Source organism: Panulirus ornatus, chromosome 61 (assembly GCF_036320965.1).
Source record: "Panulirus ornatus isolate Po-2019 chromosome 61, ASM3632096v1, whole genome shotgun sequence".
Taxonomy (NCBI): Eukaryota; Metazoa; Arthropoda; class Malacostraca; order Decapoda; family Palinuridae; genus Panulirus; species Panulirus ornatus.
Window position 1 is genome coordinate 2,453,508 of NC_092284.1, and position 17,393 is coordinate 2,470,900.

The 17,393-nt window shown below is 40.1% G+C and overlaps 1 protein-coding gene and 1 long non-coding RNA gene across 2 annotated transcripts in view; one reads left to right on the plus strand and one right to left on the minus strand.

Annotated features, from left to right (window-relative positions):
- Window positions 1-14,497, plus strand: LOC139767490 (uncharacterized). Its single transcript, XR_011717138.1, has 2 exons — window positions 1-3,441; window positions 14,274-14,497. It is a non-coding gene; the product is annotated as an uncharacterized lncRNA (long non-coding RNA).
- The window catches only part of LOC139767487 (LON peptidase N-terminal domain and RING finger protein 3), a 22,316-nt gene continuing 11,609 nt past the window's right edge, over window positions 6,687-17,393 (minus strand). Inside the window, exons 2-8 of the mRNA XM_071696914.1 lie at window positions 14,636-14,883; window positions 14,205-14,472; window positions 13,726-13,919; window positions 10,609-10,907; window positions 8,693-8,846; window positions 8,095-8,322; window positions 6,687-7,891 (exon numbers count right to left, since the gene is read on the minus strand). Of these exons, the coding sequence (XP_071553015.1) occupies window positions 7,787-7,891; window positions 8,095-8,322; window positions 8,693-8,846; window positions 10,609-10,907; window positions 13,726-13,919; window positions 14,205-14,472; window positions 14,636-14,883 (1,496 nt within the window). The 3' untranslated portion in view covers window positions 6,687-7,786. The remainder of the gene's footprint in view (window positions 7,892-8,094; window positions 8,323-8,692; window positions 8,847-10,608; window positions 10,908-13,725; window positions 13,920-14,204; window positions 14,473-14,635; window positions 14,884-17,393) is intronic.

Consider the following 17,393-nt stretch of genomic DNA (forward strand, 5'->3'; position numbering starts at 1 on the left):
GAATTACCTGTTTGTACAGTAAAAGAGAGTTTTTTGTTCATGGGGCCACATCTCTCAAACTTTTGGTACTATCAAGTAGTCTTTTAAACATTTGGATATTGCCAGTATTGGTAGTAGTTCGAAGGGAGTCAACGACCAGGTAGGTATATTAGCAGTACTACCCACCTGGATATGAGGAGGGTTAGTGACAGCTGCATAGTGAGCCAGTACTTTAGTGGTTGTCAAGGTGCATTCCTCTGACCCAGGTAGCTATTTATAAAATCTTTATGCCTTAGGTGGACTACTGGCATTCTGTACACTAACATATAAACTCTCATGTCATACATAACATGAAACAACACCTAACTCACATAGCTCATTCTTCGTTAATCTACATTTTCATGCACTGAGCACAATACGCTAGCCCTGCATTTTGGAAAAATGTTAGGAGCAATAGATAAAGAGTCAGTAGGTAGGAACAATTAGGCAGGAGCATTAAGCTGAAATATTAAGAAGTAATAGGTAGGAACATTTGGCAGGAGCATTAGGTAGTAGTCAGCAGGAACATTATGTAGGAGCCTCTGCAAACATTGCGCTAGAGTTGCCCTCTGCCGGTGGCCTGTTGAGGGTGAGGCACAAAAGGCTAAGGAACAGCCTGGAGTTCTATACTTATGGAGACTATTGCTGTAGCCATCCCCTTGAGGGAGTTCCATTTGGGAATGGACGTCAGAGTTATACATAGATGTTGCCAGCACTTGTGGCTTTGTTTAATCTATTCCCGCCAGCCACAATCCTACACTAAAACTGTTTCTTTACGTCCTTTCTATCAAGTTTCTTATCTTTTTCTGTGTTTATGCTGGTATTGCATCTCGTGGAGAACTGTTCTCAGTCAGTAGCATCCATATTATTTGGAAACTCAGAGGCAGTAAATATGCCATCCCTATCTTTTCTCAAATTCATGTTGGACATATTTATTAGTCCAGAGCCTCTCATTGTAACTTAGCTTTTATAACTTGGATATCATTGTAGTTGCTTTTCTCTGTACCCTCCTACTTAAACCTCTGTGCTTATTTAGGTGTGATGACCAGACTTTGGCATTATCCAATTTTGGTCTAATGTATTTTGTGAATAGCTTACCAAGCATTTCTCAATTCATATATTTCGCCTTTAAACTGCTCCCATTGTTACGTGCCAATCCTTAGAGGAGGTCTCCCATTATCAATTAATCAAATTTTCCTGCCACTTTCTAAAATATCCAGCTGTCATACATTACTAGCTGATAGAGGTTTCTTCCATTCTTAGTGAAGTATGGGGAAATATTCTGCTTTCCTCAGTACTCGTAGAATTTCCATTATAAGTGCAAGGCCGTTGACCTGCATGGTGACCTCGGTGGTCAGGAGAAAGTCATCACATGTATCATTTGATGAGGAAGATGAAAAAGAATAACAGAAATGTGACAATGATTACATATGGAGCCGGGCAATCCTAAACTTAGCTTTTCTTCATAAGGAGGAAATTATAGAACAATTGCCATAAATTGCTCAAGAGAGTCATTGGGTGATGGAGGACTTTGGTAATAGATGATGAGTAAAGAGCTAGAACATTTCCAAAGTAGAAAATACTTCCTTTTGTCTCCTCACACATGCTGACCATTATAAGTCCTTCACGCCAGTATGCCTCTCACATCTTAACCTTTCGTCTCCTCACACATGCTGACCATTATAAGTCCTTCACGCCAGTATGCCTCTCGCATCTTAACCTTTCGTCTCCTCACACGTGCTGACCATTATAAGTACTTCACATCAGTATGCCTCTCACATCTTAACCTTTCGTCTCCTCACACATGCTGACCATTATAAGTCCTTCACGCCAGTATGCCTCTTACATATTAACCTTTCATCTCCTCACACATCCTGACCATTATAAGTCCTTCACATCAGTATGCCTCTCACATCTTAACCTTTCATCTCCTCACACATCCTGACCATTATAAGTCCTTCACGCCAGTATGCCTCTTACATATTAACCTTTCGTCTCCTCACACATGCTGACCATTAAAAGTAGTTCACGTCAGTATGATGTGAGAGGCATTGGTGTGTGCCCTGGAATATTTCTTGAGAGTATATGGTGTGGGAGGAAAGCTACTAGAAGCAGTGAAAAGTTTTTATCAAGGATGTAAGGCATGTGTACGAGTAGGAAGAGAGTAGAGTGATTGGTTCCTATTGAAGGTTGGTCTGTGACAGGGGTGTGTGATGTCCCCATGGTTATTTAATTAATGTATGGATGGAGAGATTAGGAAGGTAAGTGCTAGTTTTGGAGAGAGAGAGAGAGAGAGAGAGAGAGAGAGAGAGAGAGAGAGAGAGAGAGAGAGAGAGAGAGAGAGAGAGGGGGGGGGGGGGGGGGGGCAAGTATGCAGTCTGTTGTTGATGAAAGGGCCTGGGAAGCGAGTCACTTGTTGTTTGCCAATGATACAGCTCTGGTGGCTGATTCAATTGAGAAACTGCAGAGGTTAGTGACTGAGTTTGGAGAAATGTGTGAAAGGAGAGAGTTGGAGAGTAAATTTTTTTCTGACCTGATCAAAAAATGTTTTATATGACATACATCCTTTGCTCCCCTTCCATTAAGGTACTCTTCTGTCTGGCAAAAATGCCCACCCATTATTCTTGGTTGTAGCTCTTATATTTGTAACCTCAGCTAGGCTTCATTGTCAAGTGGTGAGACTTGTGTTTTTGATACCTAAAGTGTACAAACAATACCTAGTATGACTCAACTTTATAAACATTGTATTTTCTAAAAGCATAGTGTTGGGTTATTACAAGCAAGTTTATGAGCTGTTGTCTAGTTGATGTTTATGTGGGCTAGATTCTGTATAAGTTAAAGTGGGGTTTCAGGCAAACATTTTTTAATTATTGCAAGTGTTTGTTGGTTGTATTTATGTGCACCTAAGTTTGGGTATGTAGGCTGTCTTCTCAGAGTCAACAGTCGTTGGAACATGGGTGTAAGTTGGTCCCCAGACTTAGGTGGGCCGAGATGAGGCACAGAGGCAAGACAGTGCTGGATGCAGGAATGGATATAAAGTTATAAAACTGAAGATTTATAGTGTAAAATTGTTAAAATCAAGGTCTTGTGAAAAATAAACCATGTCATCAAAGTGCTTGCTTTTGAGAGACATTAGAATGGTTGTACAATGTGGAATATTAAGACTTTAAGTAAACAGCAAGAAAAAGGAAGATATGTAAAGAAGGATAGGCTGAAGAGATGGACTAGGATCTTGATGTGTGAAGTTTGTACATGAGCAGTTCTCCAGAGGTACGTGACAAGAGGCCAAATCATGAACAGGGACCCCTTATGGCTGACTGTAGATCTTTGAGAACAAGTGAAAGATGAACCAGCCTGCAAAAATTATAGTCAAACTTGTCAGTTGTTGCCCTGTAAAGATACAGGCTCTTCCTTTTCCACTAGGTAAGTTTTCCAAAATTATTTACGTAAAAGATTAGTAGCCATTTCCAGTTTCAATATCTAATTATGCTTTAATCCCAACTCTCCAGTTTCTTTATTTAACCTTGCCTCTGTCTGTAGTTAGTAGGTAGAAAACTTTTGAGTACAGTAGATGTATTTAAAAACTGTGTAAGATGGAACTATATAGTGAAATTAACTATTTGTGTATTGTGAAAACCAGATTTATTAAGAGTGCCCATTATTTTGTGGAACTAATAAGATGCTAATAAAAGCACGAGGATGGAAAGTGAAGCAATGAGCCAAATGGGAATATTTGACAGAATTCTAACACGTTGTTCACACATTTCAAGCATACATAACCATGTCTGTCTTCATTGCTACCACCTATATCTGACTAGGAACTTAACCGATTGCTTCAAGACCATTCTTCAGAAACGAACAATTCCCTCAAAAGCACGTAACTAGCTTAGGGGACTCCTCTTAACCTTAGTAATTTTGGCTGTATTGTCAATACCTGGCTATGAAACCTTAGCTTTTGCTTTCCCTTTTGTAACGTAACATACAATTTTAGTCACACACAGCAGCCTAGTGTTTAAACAGAGAGGAATTAAACTTGTGTCATTTCAAATTGCGATATTAGAAATTGAGTCATGCGAGTTAGGTAATCTTGTAATATAGTGGTAGAAAAACTCAGTCTATGAAGAGCATCAGGTGCAGTACAACGTGGCCCTTGTAGTGTGTAGCATTTGAAACGGTAAAGAAAAGAGTATAAATTCTCCCTTGGTAACTCTTTAAAAGAAAATTTTTGGAGTTGACAGTGATATATAAAATCTGGGTTTGTAAGGAAAATCAATATACTGTTTTGTGTAAGATTATAATGATTTGTGAACCAGTTGGTAGAAGTTCTAAGGGTTAACTGTAGTACTGAGATGGGCAGCTGTTGGGATGTCCAACCCCTTGTTAGTGAAGGCAGTATTGATAGTTTATAGAGGCTTTAAGCAGAGAGAAAATTATATTAGTGGCGAGTGTATCAGCTTAGGAAAGAGGCTTGTGTGAGGAGGTACCGAGAGAGATTGGGCAAGAACGGCAGGCGAGAGCAAGTGAAACTCGGAAGAAAGTGGATGAAGAATGGGAGGTATTTAGGAACCAGTGTTTACCTATGTGAAAGTGTGTGGCTTCTGGAAGGCAGATGTCAGAAATGGCCTTTGAGCAGTGGAATGAGAGTCAATATGTTTGTGAAAATGAGAAATGTACAGGAGTGAGTGATTGGCATTTGAATACGAGATAGTTGCAGATGGTCATGAGGTAGGTAGAGAGATTGATGAGTAAGGCAATTAGGGCGAGATAGTATTGGCAACTTTATGGGAGAATAAATGTTTTGGAAGGAGGTGAACAGAGAGATGCACATGGGTAGTGGTAAAATGACGAAAGGTGTGAAAAACATACGGATTATTTTGAAAGTGTTTAAATGTTAAACATTGGCAGACTTGGGGTGTTTGGGACATGGAGAGAGAATCATAAGTGTTTGGTGGAGATGTGGCACAAGCCTTGCACAAGATGAAGTGTGGCAGTTGCTGGATTTGGGGTTATAGTCGAGTTTCTCAAGAAAGGAGGCAAGTGTGTTGTTGATTGGTCAGTCAAGATTTTCAGTGTATGTTTAGCTCAAGGCGGAGTTTGAGGACTGGCCGAATGGCTGTATAGTGCCAGTATATATAGAGGTAAGGGGTAGTACAGTGAAAAAGAACGATGTGGTTTCAGGAGTGGTAAAGGATTTGTGGATCAGGTGTTTGCTTTTGAAGACTGTGCGAGAAACGCGTATTCAGTGAAAAATTTTTTTCTTGTGGCAGTTATGAATCTGAAGAAAACATGAGGTTAAGAGATGCTTTGTAGAAGGTGATAAGAATACAGTGTGGAAGGAAAGCTATTAGAAGTAGAGTAAGGCATGTGTAAGAGTGGGAAGAGAGGAGGGCGAGTGATTCCAGGTGGTGGTGGGTCTGCAGTAGAGGTCTGTGAAGGGTTGGAGAGACAGGCAAGTACAAGGTCGGTCTGCAGCGAGTTCGGGATGGATGGTACTGAGAGAGGTATCAGTTACTGTTGACTGGTGAATTGGCTCTGGTGTTAGGGATGAGGAAGAAAATGCCAAAGCTGGTGTAAGATTGTAGGAGTGAGCGAGTGTGAGAGGAGGAAATAGAGTTAGTGTAATGCAATTTTTAAAGAGTTACCCTGGAGGAAGTTAGGGTATATTATATACCTGGGAGCAGATGTAGCAGTGGATAGGAATGTAGGAGCTGAAGTGAACCATTGGGTGGGTAAGGAGGATAAGCTCACATCCTTAGCACACTGAGGAGCATGTAGTAAGAGGTCTACACAAGAGGGGAAAGACAGACACATCGGATTGTACTGTAGGATGTGAAGCATGTGCCCTAAATTAAGAAGTATGTTAAAGGGTAGATGTGCGAGAAAGAAAAGGTATAATGACAATATGTACGGGAGGGTTAAATGACAGTGTGATAGCAAGGCAAGTATGGTTAAGCTGAAGAGGGTGTGCTGATGTAGCCCAGATATATGGATGAGAAGAGTGAGAAGAGTCTGGCTATGAAGTTAAACATGTCAGAAGTGAAGGGAACAAGTGGATGATTGGGGGAGGAGGTGGAAGGATGGAAGATCGTCTTGTGTTCAGGGCCTGACCAGGCAGGAGAATGCATGCCTGGAATAGAGTGAACTGAAGTGATATAGTATACAGGGGACGATGTGTCATCAATGGGCTGAACTAGGGCACATACATTGATCTGGGGGAATCATGGAAAGGTTTGTGGATGCGAGAAAATGAGGCTTTTCTTCATATGTTTCAGGCACGACCTTGCTAGCATGGGAAGCAATTAATGATAAAATGTAAGGGGGAATATGCTAACAAGTCGGTCAAGTATGAATAATCTCACTTCAAGAAAGGGGTTACGCTGCCAATGACTGTCATTGTTGATGCCAAAGACAACTTTGAATTATAGTCATTTACGAGAGGGTAGGAAGCATGTACTGAACTGGCACTAATGTAATCAGCAAAGCCAAGGGAGAAATAGCACTGCTTTCTCTGTCATAAAAACAAGAGCAAATTAAAGCTACTCTGTTCTTGACTCACCACATCTGTGTGCAAAATTATCTCCAAGTGATATCCTTATGCGTTGGGAACTTGGGCCACCCTGTATGAGCCCTGGGCTCTGTGAGGATCACAGGATAGGTAAAACACGAAGTAAATATGAACCTGTATTTCAAAATTTAATTACAAATGAACTTCCCATTCTTGGCACATATGCCATACTTCACTACCATTCCAGCAGATGGTCCACAAAGTTTTGTGCATTGGCTCTATACAACAAATATTCCTCGGCAAGAAATTTTTCTTCAATAGCTGTGAATCCCATACCATTACCACAATTATCCTTGACTGCACCAGCACCATTCTTGGCCATGTCATTTATTTTGAAACATTTATGCATATCATTATAGCTGAAGATTAGTTTGGCTAAATTTCAAAATAAAACTTAAAAGTGTCTGGTGATCTACGTCATGGATAATTAGGTTGCTAAGGTACATTAATTGAAAATAAATTAAGGCCTAAGTTCAGTAAGTTATTTTATAACGTTGCTCAAATATGCAAGATGCTGTTTACATACCAGTTGAGTAGAATAATTTTATAATATACAACAGAAACTTGTGAAAAGTTAATGGTAAATAATAAGTTATATAGGTTATCAGCTGTGGTATGTACGAGTTTTTCGGACCATGAATTAACTGCAATGAATAAGTGGGGGCAGGTAAAGATAAATTGCAATACAGTATAAAAGTGACACGTACACACTTGCACACAGTCATTATATCAAATAATAAATACAAGACATTCTCTAAACAAAAATTCGACCTGAGACATGACCAGCAGAAGAACGTTCCATCCTGATCACAATATACACGATTACTGGTCAATATATGCACAATTTTAAAGGGAAGAATTGGAATGTCAAGAAATCTCAACTTCCCAACTCTAAGGGTTTTGGTTACTACACGATATAAAGTACCAGTATTACATCTAAAAAAAAAAGTATTCGTTTTAGAATAAGTTTAATCATAAGAATAATGGTCAGTATCATACTAAAAATACTGATATTTGGTCATTTTATTAGGTTTTATCACATGAGATCTTCAAACAGGTGTCATCAACTTTTACTGATGAATTTAAAGAATTCTGGCCATTTCATGTTAGTGCATAAAATGAACTAAGGGCTACAAATACAGCCAGAAGCATGATGCAGCCAGAACTTGGAAAGCTAATTACCCTATTGACTAAAGCGGTTAGTCACTGAGATGCTTGCCGCGCATGCTGCTGGACTATTACATGACGTAGAATTTTATGAATAACTTCTAAGCGCCGTCGTAACGATGTCTCACGCAGAATGGAAAGCTGTGGAAAGGAAAATATATGCATAAAGGATTCTAGAACTTGTAGCAAGTGAATCCTTTCAACTTTCCGTTCACTAGTAAAACATTTTTAATATATACTCAATTTATAAATTATTCATTATATGGGAGAATTGGAGTTAAATATTTCTGATAATCTTCCACACTAAAGCAATGAAGTATCACATCCAATAAGGGTTATCTTACCTGGATACGGGGATCTAGAGGGAGAATTACCACGATCCACCACATCCAAGCTGGGCCATTAGGAATAGTCCAATATTCTCCCTCTAAAGAAGGCATAGGACCATAGTGACACAAAATCCGTCTTTTTGTCATGGTCTCTATAGATTCAAACCAGCGTGATGCAAGTTGGTGTACAGTGTCATGTAGTCGACGAATTTCTCCCAAATTGCTGGTTGGTACAGCATCATCCTGCAAAGTATGAACAAGGTAACATACAAACAAATGAGAGGTATCCAGACTTTTGCTTAAATGCTAATCAATACTTGAGCAGGTTATATGTTTGATAAATTACAAATAATTCGGTTAATTTTCTACCTGCCAAAAATAACTTCATAATGCACTACCCAATTCATTCGTACATGAACAACCCCAAAAAAGGAAACAAGGGATCCTCGAACACAGAAATGTCATTGCGATATTTTCCATCATTAGAATCGTAGTCCTTTACCTAATTGGTCCAATACAACTATTTTGAATGAACACACCAAATACAGCTATGTTATAAATGCATATTATGATGTTTTAAAATCTATGAACTAATGTGCACAAGGGTACTCACCTGAAGAAACTCAACTGCGGCTGTGTTATAACCATCTTTGGCACTTTTGCTGACAATCTTAAACCGTCTTGAGCCAACTGTGTTGACAATGGACCTACCATCTTGTGTGTATTCAATATCTCTGATTTCAAGCATGGTACCAAAATCAGCATAACTGAAACAAATATAAAGCAAACTTAGTTTCCTCATGAGCTAAGAGATAATTCCTCTATTGTCTTCCTATTATTAATACGTATATTATACTGTATATAGTAAGCAATAAGCCCCTGGTAGGTGACCTTTATGAGATGACAAAAGATTTACAGATTTTTAGGAAACTTTTTCATCAACTTGCACACAGTTTCTAGTGATCAAAGGATTTTTAAGTCAAAGGTACCCGATACCTTATTAACTTCGTTATGGGGGAACCTATCATATGATTTACTCTATTGAAAATTATTTTCTAAGCAGTGCAGTCACTTCCTATAAAGCACCTTAATTTTGTGTGTATGTGCTGGCCTGTAGGTAGCCATCAACCAGGGGGGTATATTACTAGTACTACCCGCCTGGGTATTGGAAGGGCGAGTGATGGCTGTGTAGTGAGCCAGCACTCGAGTAGTTGTCAAGTTGCACTCCTTTGACCCAGGTGGCTATCTATCTTTTCTTTCTGCATCACCCACACATGGACTAATGGTATTCAGTCCACAAATATACAATATTTCCTTCTCAAACATAACACTTGACAACACCACACACACCACTTGTTCTTTGCCACTGTAGGTTTACCTATGGGGAGCACTTTGCCCCATCCCTGCCTTTTGGCAAAATGGTAGTAGGAGCTTTAGATAGAAATGGCAGGCAGGGATGTTAGACAGGAGCTTTAGGCAGTAGTAGTAGTAGGTAAGAACATTAGCTAAACGTAGTCAGTAGGAACATTAGCTAAACTTAGTCAGTAGGAACATTAGGTAGGAGCCTCTACAAACTCAGTGTTAAGAGTTGCACAGACAGTGGCCTGTGAAGGATGTGACACTTAAGGCGAATTAGCAGACCTGCCTGGAAACTATTGCCATGGCCACCCCTTTGAGGGCATTTCAGTTGGGATCTGGCATCAGTTATATGTATGCGTGTGTGCTGGCTTGAAATTAATTGTCATACTCATTTCCCATCTTAAGGGCCAGCAACAAGGAAATGTCTTCATTCACTCCCACCCATTCTCTAGCTGTCATGGAATGCACCAAAGCATAGATCCCCACAGACCTTTAAAACTTGCGCTATCAAATGAGCTATTTATATGAAACTTTGGCCCGAATATTCATTCCTCAATAATTTGCTGTTCAATCTATATATACCTCTGACACCCATTCCCTCCAGGAACTCGCATACATCATTCCACACACATTCTTCCAAACATCAACACTAAACCGAGAAATTTATTTCTCGTACCTGTCACCAAATTCATGACTTACCACAACAAGCTCTCCCACTACTTGAAAACCCTAATGAAGATTACCACAACAGGGACCAGGCAACATCACCTTCATGCAAGCATGGTACATTTTGCATATCCTGAGGTGATAATTACAGAAGTAGAAATACCATACACAAAACGCTGCCTTTCCCATACATAATACCTCTATCCTATGCTCTTGCCCTGCCATCATGGGAAAATCTTGTACGTACTATTATGTAGACGAGTAGACTGCAGGTCTGGACTAACATTTCAATTCTATAGGTGTACATACTAATAATGTAGAAATCAATGGTTATTTCCTAGAGTAATCTTCCCGAGTAAAAACATCCTTATTACTTGATTAGTATCATTTCTTAACCATCTTACCTATTTTAGCAACAGCCTCATTTGCCCACATTTAATCTACATTGAGTATTTGCACACATTTAATCTACATAATTAGAGTAATAACAGTCGATGTACTCACCCATTTTCCGCATTATCCATGGGCATGCACATCCCAAACTCCCGGGTGCCAGATTCCATGCACCGTCTTATCATCAGTCGATACCGTGGCTCAAACACATGCAAGGGGCAGGTGATGGTTGGTATGGCCAGAGTTGCAATGAATATGGGTATTTCATGATGGGAATCTTTCCCTGCTGCTGCTAATTCATCCAACTCTTCTTCATGCTGACGTTGCCGATCTTCACAATCCCCTGGCATAACAGTCTGCATAGCCAACTCAATGAATTCTGTTACTGCTGACCGTCTCTCTGCCAAGTACTGAAAGAGAAAACATTTAACAGTAATTGAACAATCTTCCAACTTGTAATAGCAGACATTCTCTGCTACCTCTTAAAATGCCATTTCCTGAAAAACGTCAAAAATCCTACATTCTAATATACATATCTCCTTTCAGACTTGTTCATCTTAGTGAAGTAGGATCAGGAATACACACAAAACATTCATTTGCAAGCATCTACTTTAGTTCTCGTATACAATGCCCCAACACCATATCATAATATGCACAGCCAAGCCTGACAGACCATTCCAAGGTTTCCCCCTTACCTCCTACTGTTCTGGTTTAGCCTCCCCACCCCAATATATCACACGGGTTATTCTATCCTACATACATCTCTCACCACCCCTCCAAAGTCATGAACAATATACCTCAAAACCTCTCCCATCTTTTTCGTCTCCACCTACTCCTTGTTCGCTCCAGCACGCCCTAGTCACCACTCAATATCACTGCTTACTACCACACCTCTTACACTCTTATTCCTTTCAAGACATACCTGCCTCCCTCCACATATTGTTCTCAGACACTTCATTTCTAATGCACAGGGCCCAAAACATCTGGCATACACCACCACCACCACCAGGACTACCCTACCTCCATACATACCCTCCTTGGTACTAAAAGGCACAAACCTTTCCTTGAACACGTTCTTCTAAGTATCCAGGATCTTTCACTTGTTCCCACCCTATGACACTTCAGTCCATGTGGTTCCATCTCCCACCACATCAACTCCCACATATCTAAATTGATCCACTTTTCCAGGTCCTTCCCGTTGAAACCCCCTCCCCCAGCTGTATCATATTAATTAACTTTTATATACATTTAATCTCGACTTTCACCTTTTCCACACACCCTCCCAAACTCTATCACCACAGCTTTATAACCTCCTCTCACGAATCTGCCACCAATACAATGTCATCTGCAAGAATCAACTAGTTCATCTTCCACACCCATCCTACTCAACAAGCATTCAGCAGACCTGTCCCCCTCTCTCTCTCCAAGACCCTAACATTCACCTCCCTCTACATCTTATCCATAAACATTAAAAAAATAACCCTAACACATACCCTGTATGCAAGTTTACCTCTACTCTTTCCTTCCCACTCACACACTCAATTTACTTTCATGATGAGAATTTTTAATTACATTTAATATATTTCCAAATCACCTTTTACCTTTATAGCACCTCCTACAGAACATCTTCCAGTACCCCTATATGCCTTATCCAGATTCATATTCACACTATCTCTCACTAAGTAATTCTCCACATTTTGCAAAGCAGATATGTAGTTCATCCACCATCTGCCTTGCCAGACACCACCCTGGTCCTATCAAAGCAGATGCACTATGTATGCCAATACCCCCATCAGTCACCACTCCTATAATCATTACTCTATATTCTGAACACACTCATACCTATGGAATTCGAACATTCATTTTTGCCCTTGCCATAAGGGCATTATACACTCTTTGTCCTCAGACACCTCAACCTGGGCCATACAAGTGTTGAATACCCTTGGTAACGGATCAACACCATCACTCATACAAGTGTTGAATACCCTTGGTAACTGATCAACACCACCATCACTATCTTGATATATTCTACTGTGACCCAATGTACACTTCATCTTGTGCAAGGCTGTCCGTACCTCCTCTCTTTCTAACATCCTGTTGACCATGACTGTCAAACCTACACACCATCTTGTCTCAAAAAATCCACACTGGCCATCCTACCACCTAACCACTTTTTTTTCCCTCTTCCCTAACATGTAATACCTTCACATCTGCATCACTCACTGTCTCTTAACATACTTTTTCTTCCTAACACTATTCATCTTTTAAAACTACTCATTTTTCTTGACCTACTTCTTTCACTTTAAACCTCTCCCTATCACTATCCCTTCTCCCCAGCAGAAACTGACCATACACCCTCTTCTCTTTCACTATCAATTTAATTACCTCATCTCGCCACTTATCCTTTCTCATATGCCCACATTCTACCTCTCATATGCCATACATTTCATCCACGGGTGTTAAAAGTTTCCCTAAATACTGAATCTTCCAGTCATTTTCGTTTAATTAACTCACCCTTAGCCACTCTCAACCAAATCTTCGTAGAATCTCTGCACAAGCCTTTTTCCTTCAAAGTTCAACTGCTTTCATTATTCCTTTCACACGTCACTGCCTCTCTTCCAAAAACCACTATACACTGTGCCACTCATCTCCAAGAAATGATCACACTAGTTTAAACCTTACCTTCCTGCTTTGGCATTCCCTTCTATGGGGCTCCCACAGTGCTCAAGAAGGTGCCCAAATCCAGCAGGTCATACCATAGGTCACAAAGGGTGGTAATGTCATGTGGTTTTTGAGGATCCAGAAGAACTGAGGGTTAAGTATTCCATGTGGAAGATGCATCTTTGGCATGTGGGTCTTGTGATTTGCCAATTCAATGTTTGTAAAGTAGGAGAGCTGGGTAGTGTCCACAATCAAAAAGCATAAGCATATCTGGGAAGTGTGGTTTCAGATTTACGTGTACTAGTTTGGGAAGGCCATTGTACAGCACATGTCGTATCAATTCAATGTGTGTATATATCTTGTCAAGTTAGTCGGGGAAAGCAAGAAGCTGTAAGCATGGGCTGCCGCGGTGTGAAGTGGGTCCCTTGGGGTTTATATTTCTAATTAGGGGCAGGTGATGGTCCATATCAGGGGCAGGTGATTGGTTATGGAGTGGGTTGGAGGGGGGGGGGGGTTAGTACTACATAATGATGGATATACAGAAAAACGAAGATTTTTATCACATACCACTCTGATTGAGGTCTTGCAGAGAGGGCAGTTTGTGGAGTGGTCGAGACAGCGGTCTAAGCAGGTACGACAGAATGAGTGACCACAAGGGGTTGTAACAGGCTGGTACAAGTACCGGAAGCATAGTGTACATTCAAAGTCATTCTTGTCAAAATTACTTGGATCAATACGTCGTACATAACCTGAACTGGCCTCTGCAAAACAGAGAAAACTTATGTGAAGAATTAGATGTTTCAGCTTTATTAAAGCAAGGTCTTGTCAAAATAATACAGTACAAAGTCTTATGAACAGAGAAAAAAGATAGAAAAAACTTTGAAAACTTAAAACTGATAAGGGGTTATTCAATTACAAAGTCAACAAGACAACTGGGTTCAGTTCAGCAAAAATCCCAAGCTCTAATGTTACCCAAACTAAGTTTTCAGGCTAAGACAGAACATATGCAGAACGACATTTGTAAAGTAGTGCTGAGGCAAACTAACTTTTATTCCTCTCCATTTCATGATTAAACTTGTCAATTATTTTTCTTAAGAGTGGGACCTCTTCAACAGGTAAAGCAGATCCCCCGGACGGATGTCGCTTACGCCCATCATCACTGTCCTCACTGTCCTCTGAATCAGACTCTGGAAGGATGGATGGGTCTGAAAGTGCTGGGGACATCCGAGAATAACAGCGATGGTGCCGGCTACCTCTTCCTTCAGTGCTGAATCTTCGACTGGATGTCAGCCGAACAAACAACCTATGTAGAACCTAAAATAAATAGTCTATTAATCCACCACCTATTTAATTATATCCATTAACAAACTAGTTAAAGTACTCTTAGCACCTTTAAAATGCATTACTTTTATGGGTAAAAAATTTAATTTTCAACAAATATTATTCAAACAACTTAAAAAGATATGTCTGTACCAACCTTCGTGATTTCTTCCTTGATACTCCGTAAACTATTAGACTCCTCAAGAACAGCACACTCCAAGAAAGAAACAAAGGCATCTTCAAAACGCCCAAGTGACATCAGAGCCATTGCTTTCCGGAAATATCCCTTGGCCCACTCTGGCCGACACCTAACAGCAGATTCAGCATCCTTAAGAGCCTCCTCTGCACATCCAAGAGTGTGCAACACGTGGGAACGGTTACTCAGGAGTAGGTGGTCCTGGGGAGCTGGCCAAGAAAAAAAACCTATTAAGTGTGGAATTTATACAATCTAATAGAAAATTGTAGAAACACTTTCACAAGATGCACATGACAGGAGTTACAATCTGCACCATGGAAGGCCCTGGTGCAGACTGGGAGAACTGGATGACCATATGTAACCCTCTAAATTGCAGTAATTACAAAATAGAAAAGCTTTATGAAAATTGCATGAAAACATCTTGCAACGTCTCTAAAAAGTAGCCAACCAGTAACCATTTTCAAGCCACAACAATATGAAGGAATACCCAAACAGAATATCGTATAACCTGGAACAAAACTGTGTCTAGACAAATCTAACCAGGCTGGCGTGAAAGATTCCCATTAACCTTAGAATCTACAACCATGAACTTATCGATACGCAAGTCTTTTCAACACAAAATACCACAAGTAAAACTACATCACAGTCCCTCTAAAAGATATTCTGAAGAATGGGAACATTAGATGCCATGGCAAAGAGAATGACAAGGATGGGGAATGGAATTACTGGTAAAGAAAGGGTCAACACTAAAAAACTGGTCCCAAAGGAATAATTTTTTAGTTTTCCACACTTGACAGCACAATTTAACTGATCAGACTGACTATGCCCTTATGATGCAGAGGAATTCAAATTCCTGCCTGATGGGGTGAGCACTCTCAAACCCTTGGACATGATTGCTTTATCCTTTCGTATAATGCCCCGTCCTTTCACCAGACTCTCTATAGTTAGCTCAAAGGTTAAACGATCATACCCAAGGTTTACGCCATCCTGCTCAAAGGATCATGAAAATTATCCTACGGGGATTACACTACTTCCCCTGGAAAAGTGTCGTCTACTTTTATTGCAAGATATATAGATCCGACTAATAGTAACCCTACAGAGTAGCATTTCATATTTTCATTAAGAGTGATTTCTCATGAAAGGCTAATGTCCCATGGGACATTCACACACTACCTCAAGGTGGTAGTCTAATGAGATGTGGCTTTACGAGCTTTTCTAGGATGACTGGCATCCATGGATACTTAACTAAAAAAAAAAAAAACTTTAGGAGCATAAATAGATGAAGCTTAAGGCTACCAAATGCTGTAAGAGGATTACTCATCCAGGTCAGCACTTGCTTCAACATGACCTTGCGAAATAAGTCATCTGGACAAAACGGGATGCCTTTCTGTAATGCTGTACTAGATTAGTTGAGGCTGTGATTCTCACATACCAAAGTCACTGGGTCATTAGCTGCAACATGCAACCTTATCAAATAATGAGAAAGACTACTTAAATTAGTCATGGAAGATTGCTGTCAAGATGATGGTGCTGTGTATGGAAGCTAATTTACATGTCAGTTGACTTTTTTGCACATGAAGATATACGAGAACTTTTTTTCATAGCGAAGCTGCAGGTGAATAATGACTACAACCCTTACGCAAGACTGTAAGACCCCTAGACACGACAGTACGACACTTGGGCAAGACAGTAGGACCCCTGGACACGACAGTACGATCCTTGGGCACGTCATTAGCAACTAATTACATGGCTATATGTAACAATTCATGAGCAACCCACTACATGGCTATATGTAACAAGTCATTAGGAACTGACTACATGGCTATATGTAAAAATTCAAGGCTACTTGAACAAGTTCAGTCTTCGATACCTTTCCCCTATACCACAATTGTAATACAAGGCAAAATGGTCGTTAAACAGTACTTATCATACAACTGGATAGAAGATTTGACACTAGGTATTCTGCTGCCTTGACAGATACATATGACTTTTATATAGGGTTCGCCCACGCCATTTTACCATGCCTTATGATTGTCTGTCAGACTCCATTAACATTAGACTCATTATAAATTAAACAGATGGTTAGAAATGGGTTATATATGGTTAGAAATGGGTTATATATATATATATATATATATATGTGGAGTTGTACAGAGAGAGTTTTCTATGAAACATCTTTTTATAACATCGTATGGATCAACTGGTCTTCCTCGACAAACTTAATTTGGACAAATAGTTCCTCTCGTCCATAAGGGCACTGATAACGCCATTAATCTAACCCTCGGGACACTAATTAACTACACATTATCCTCCACATAAGAAAAATATGTAGTTTCCGCAATCACTATCATTATTGTTGCAAAATCCCAAAGGATCACCCCCCCCCCTTTTCTTAATAGTTCCTACAGCCTTGACCCTGCGCAACAATCAGTAGGCCTACAGGTACGAGACATGATTAATTACCCCATGACGTGTCATGAGGACTAATTACCCCATGACGTGTCATGAGGACTAATTACCCCATGACGTGTCATGAGGACTAATTACCCCATGACGTGTCATGAGGACTAATTACCCCATGACGTGTCATGAGGACTAATTACCCCATGACGTGTCATGAGGACTAATTACCCCATGACGTGTCATGAGGACTAATTACCCCATGACGTGTCATGAGAAACATGACATTACCCATGACGTCAGACATGACTAATTACCC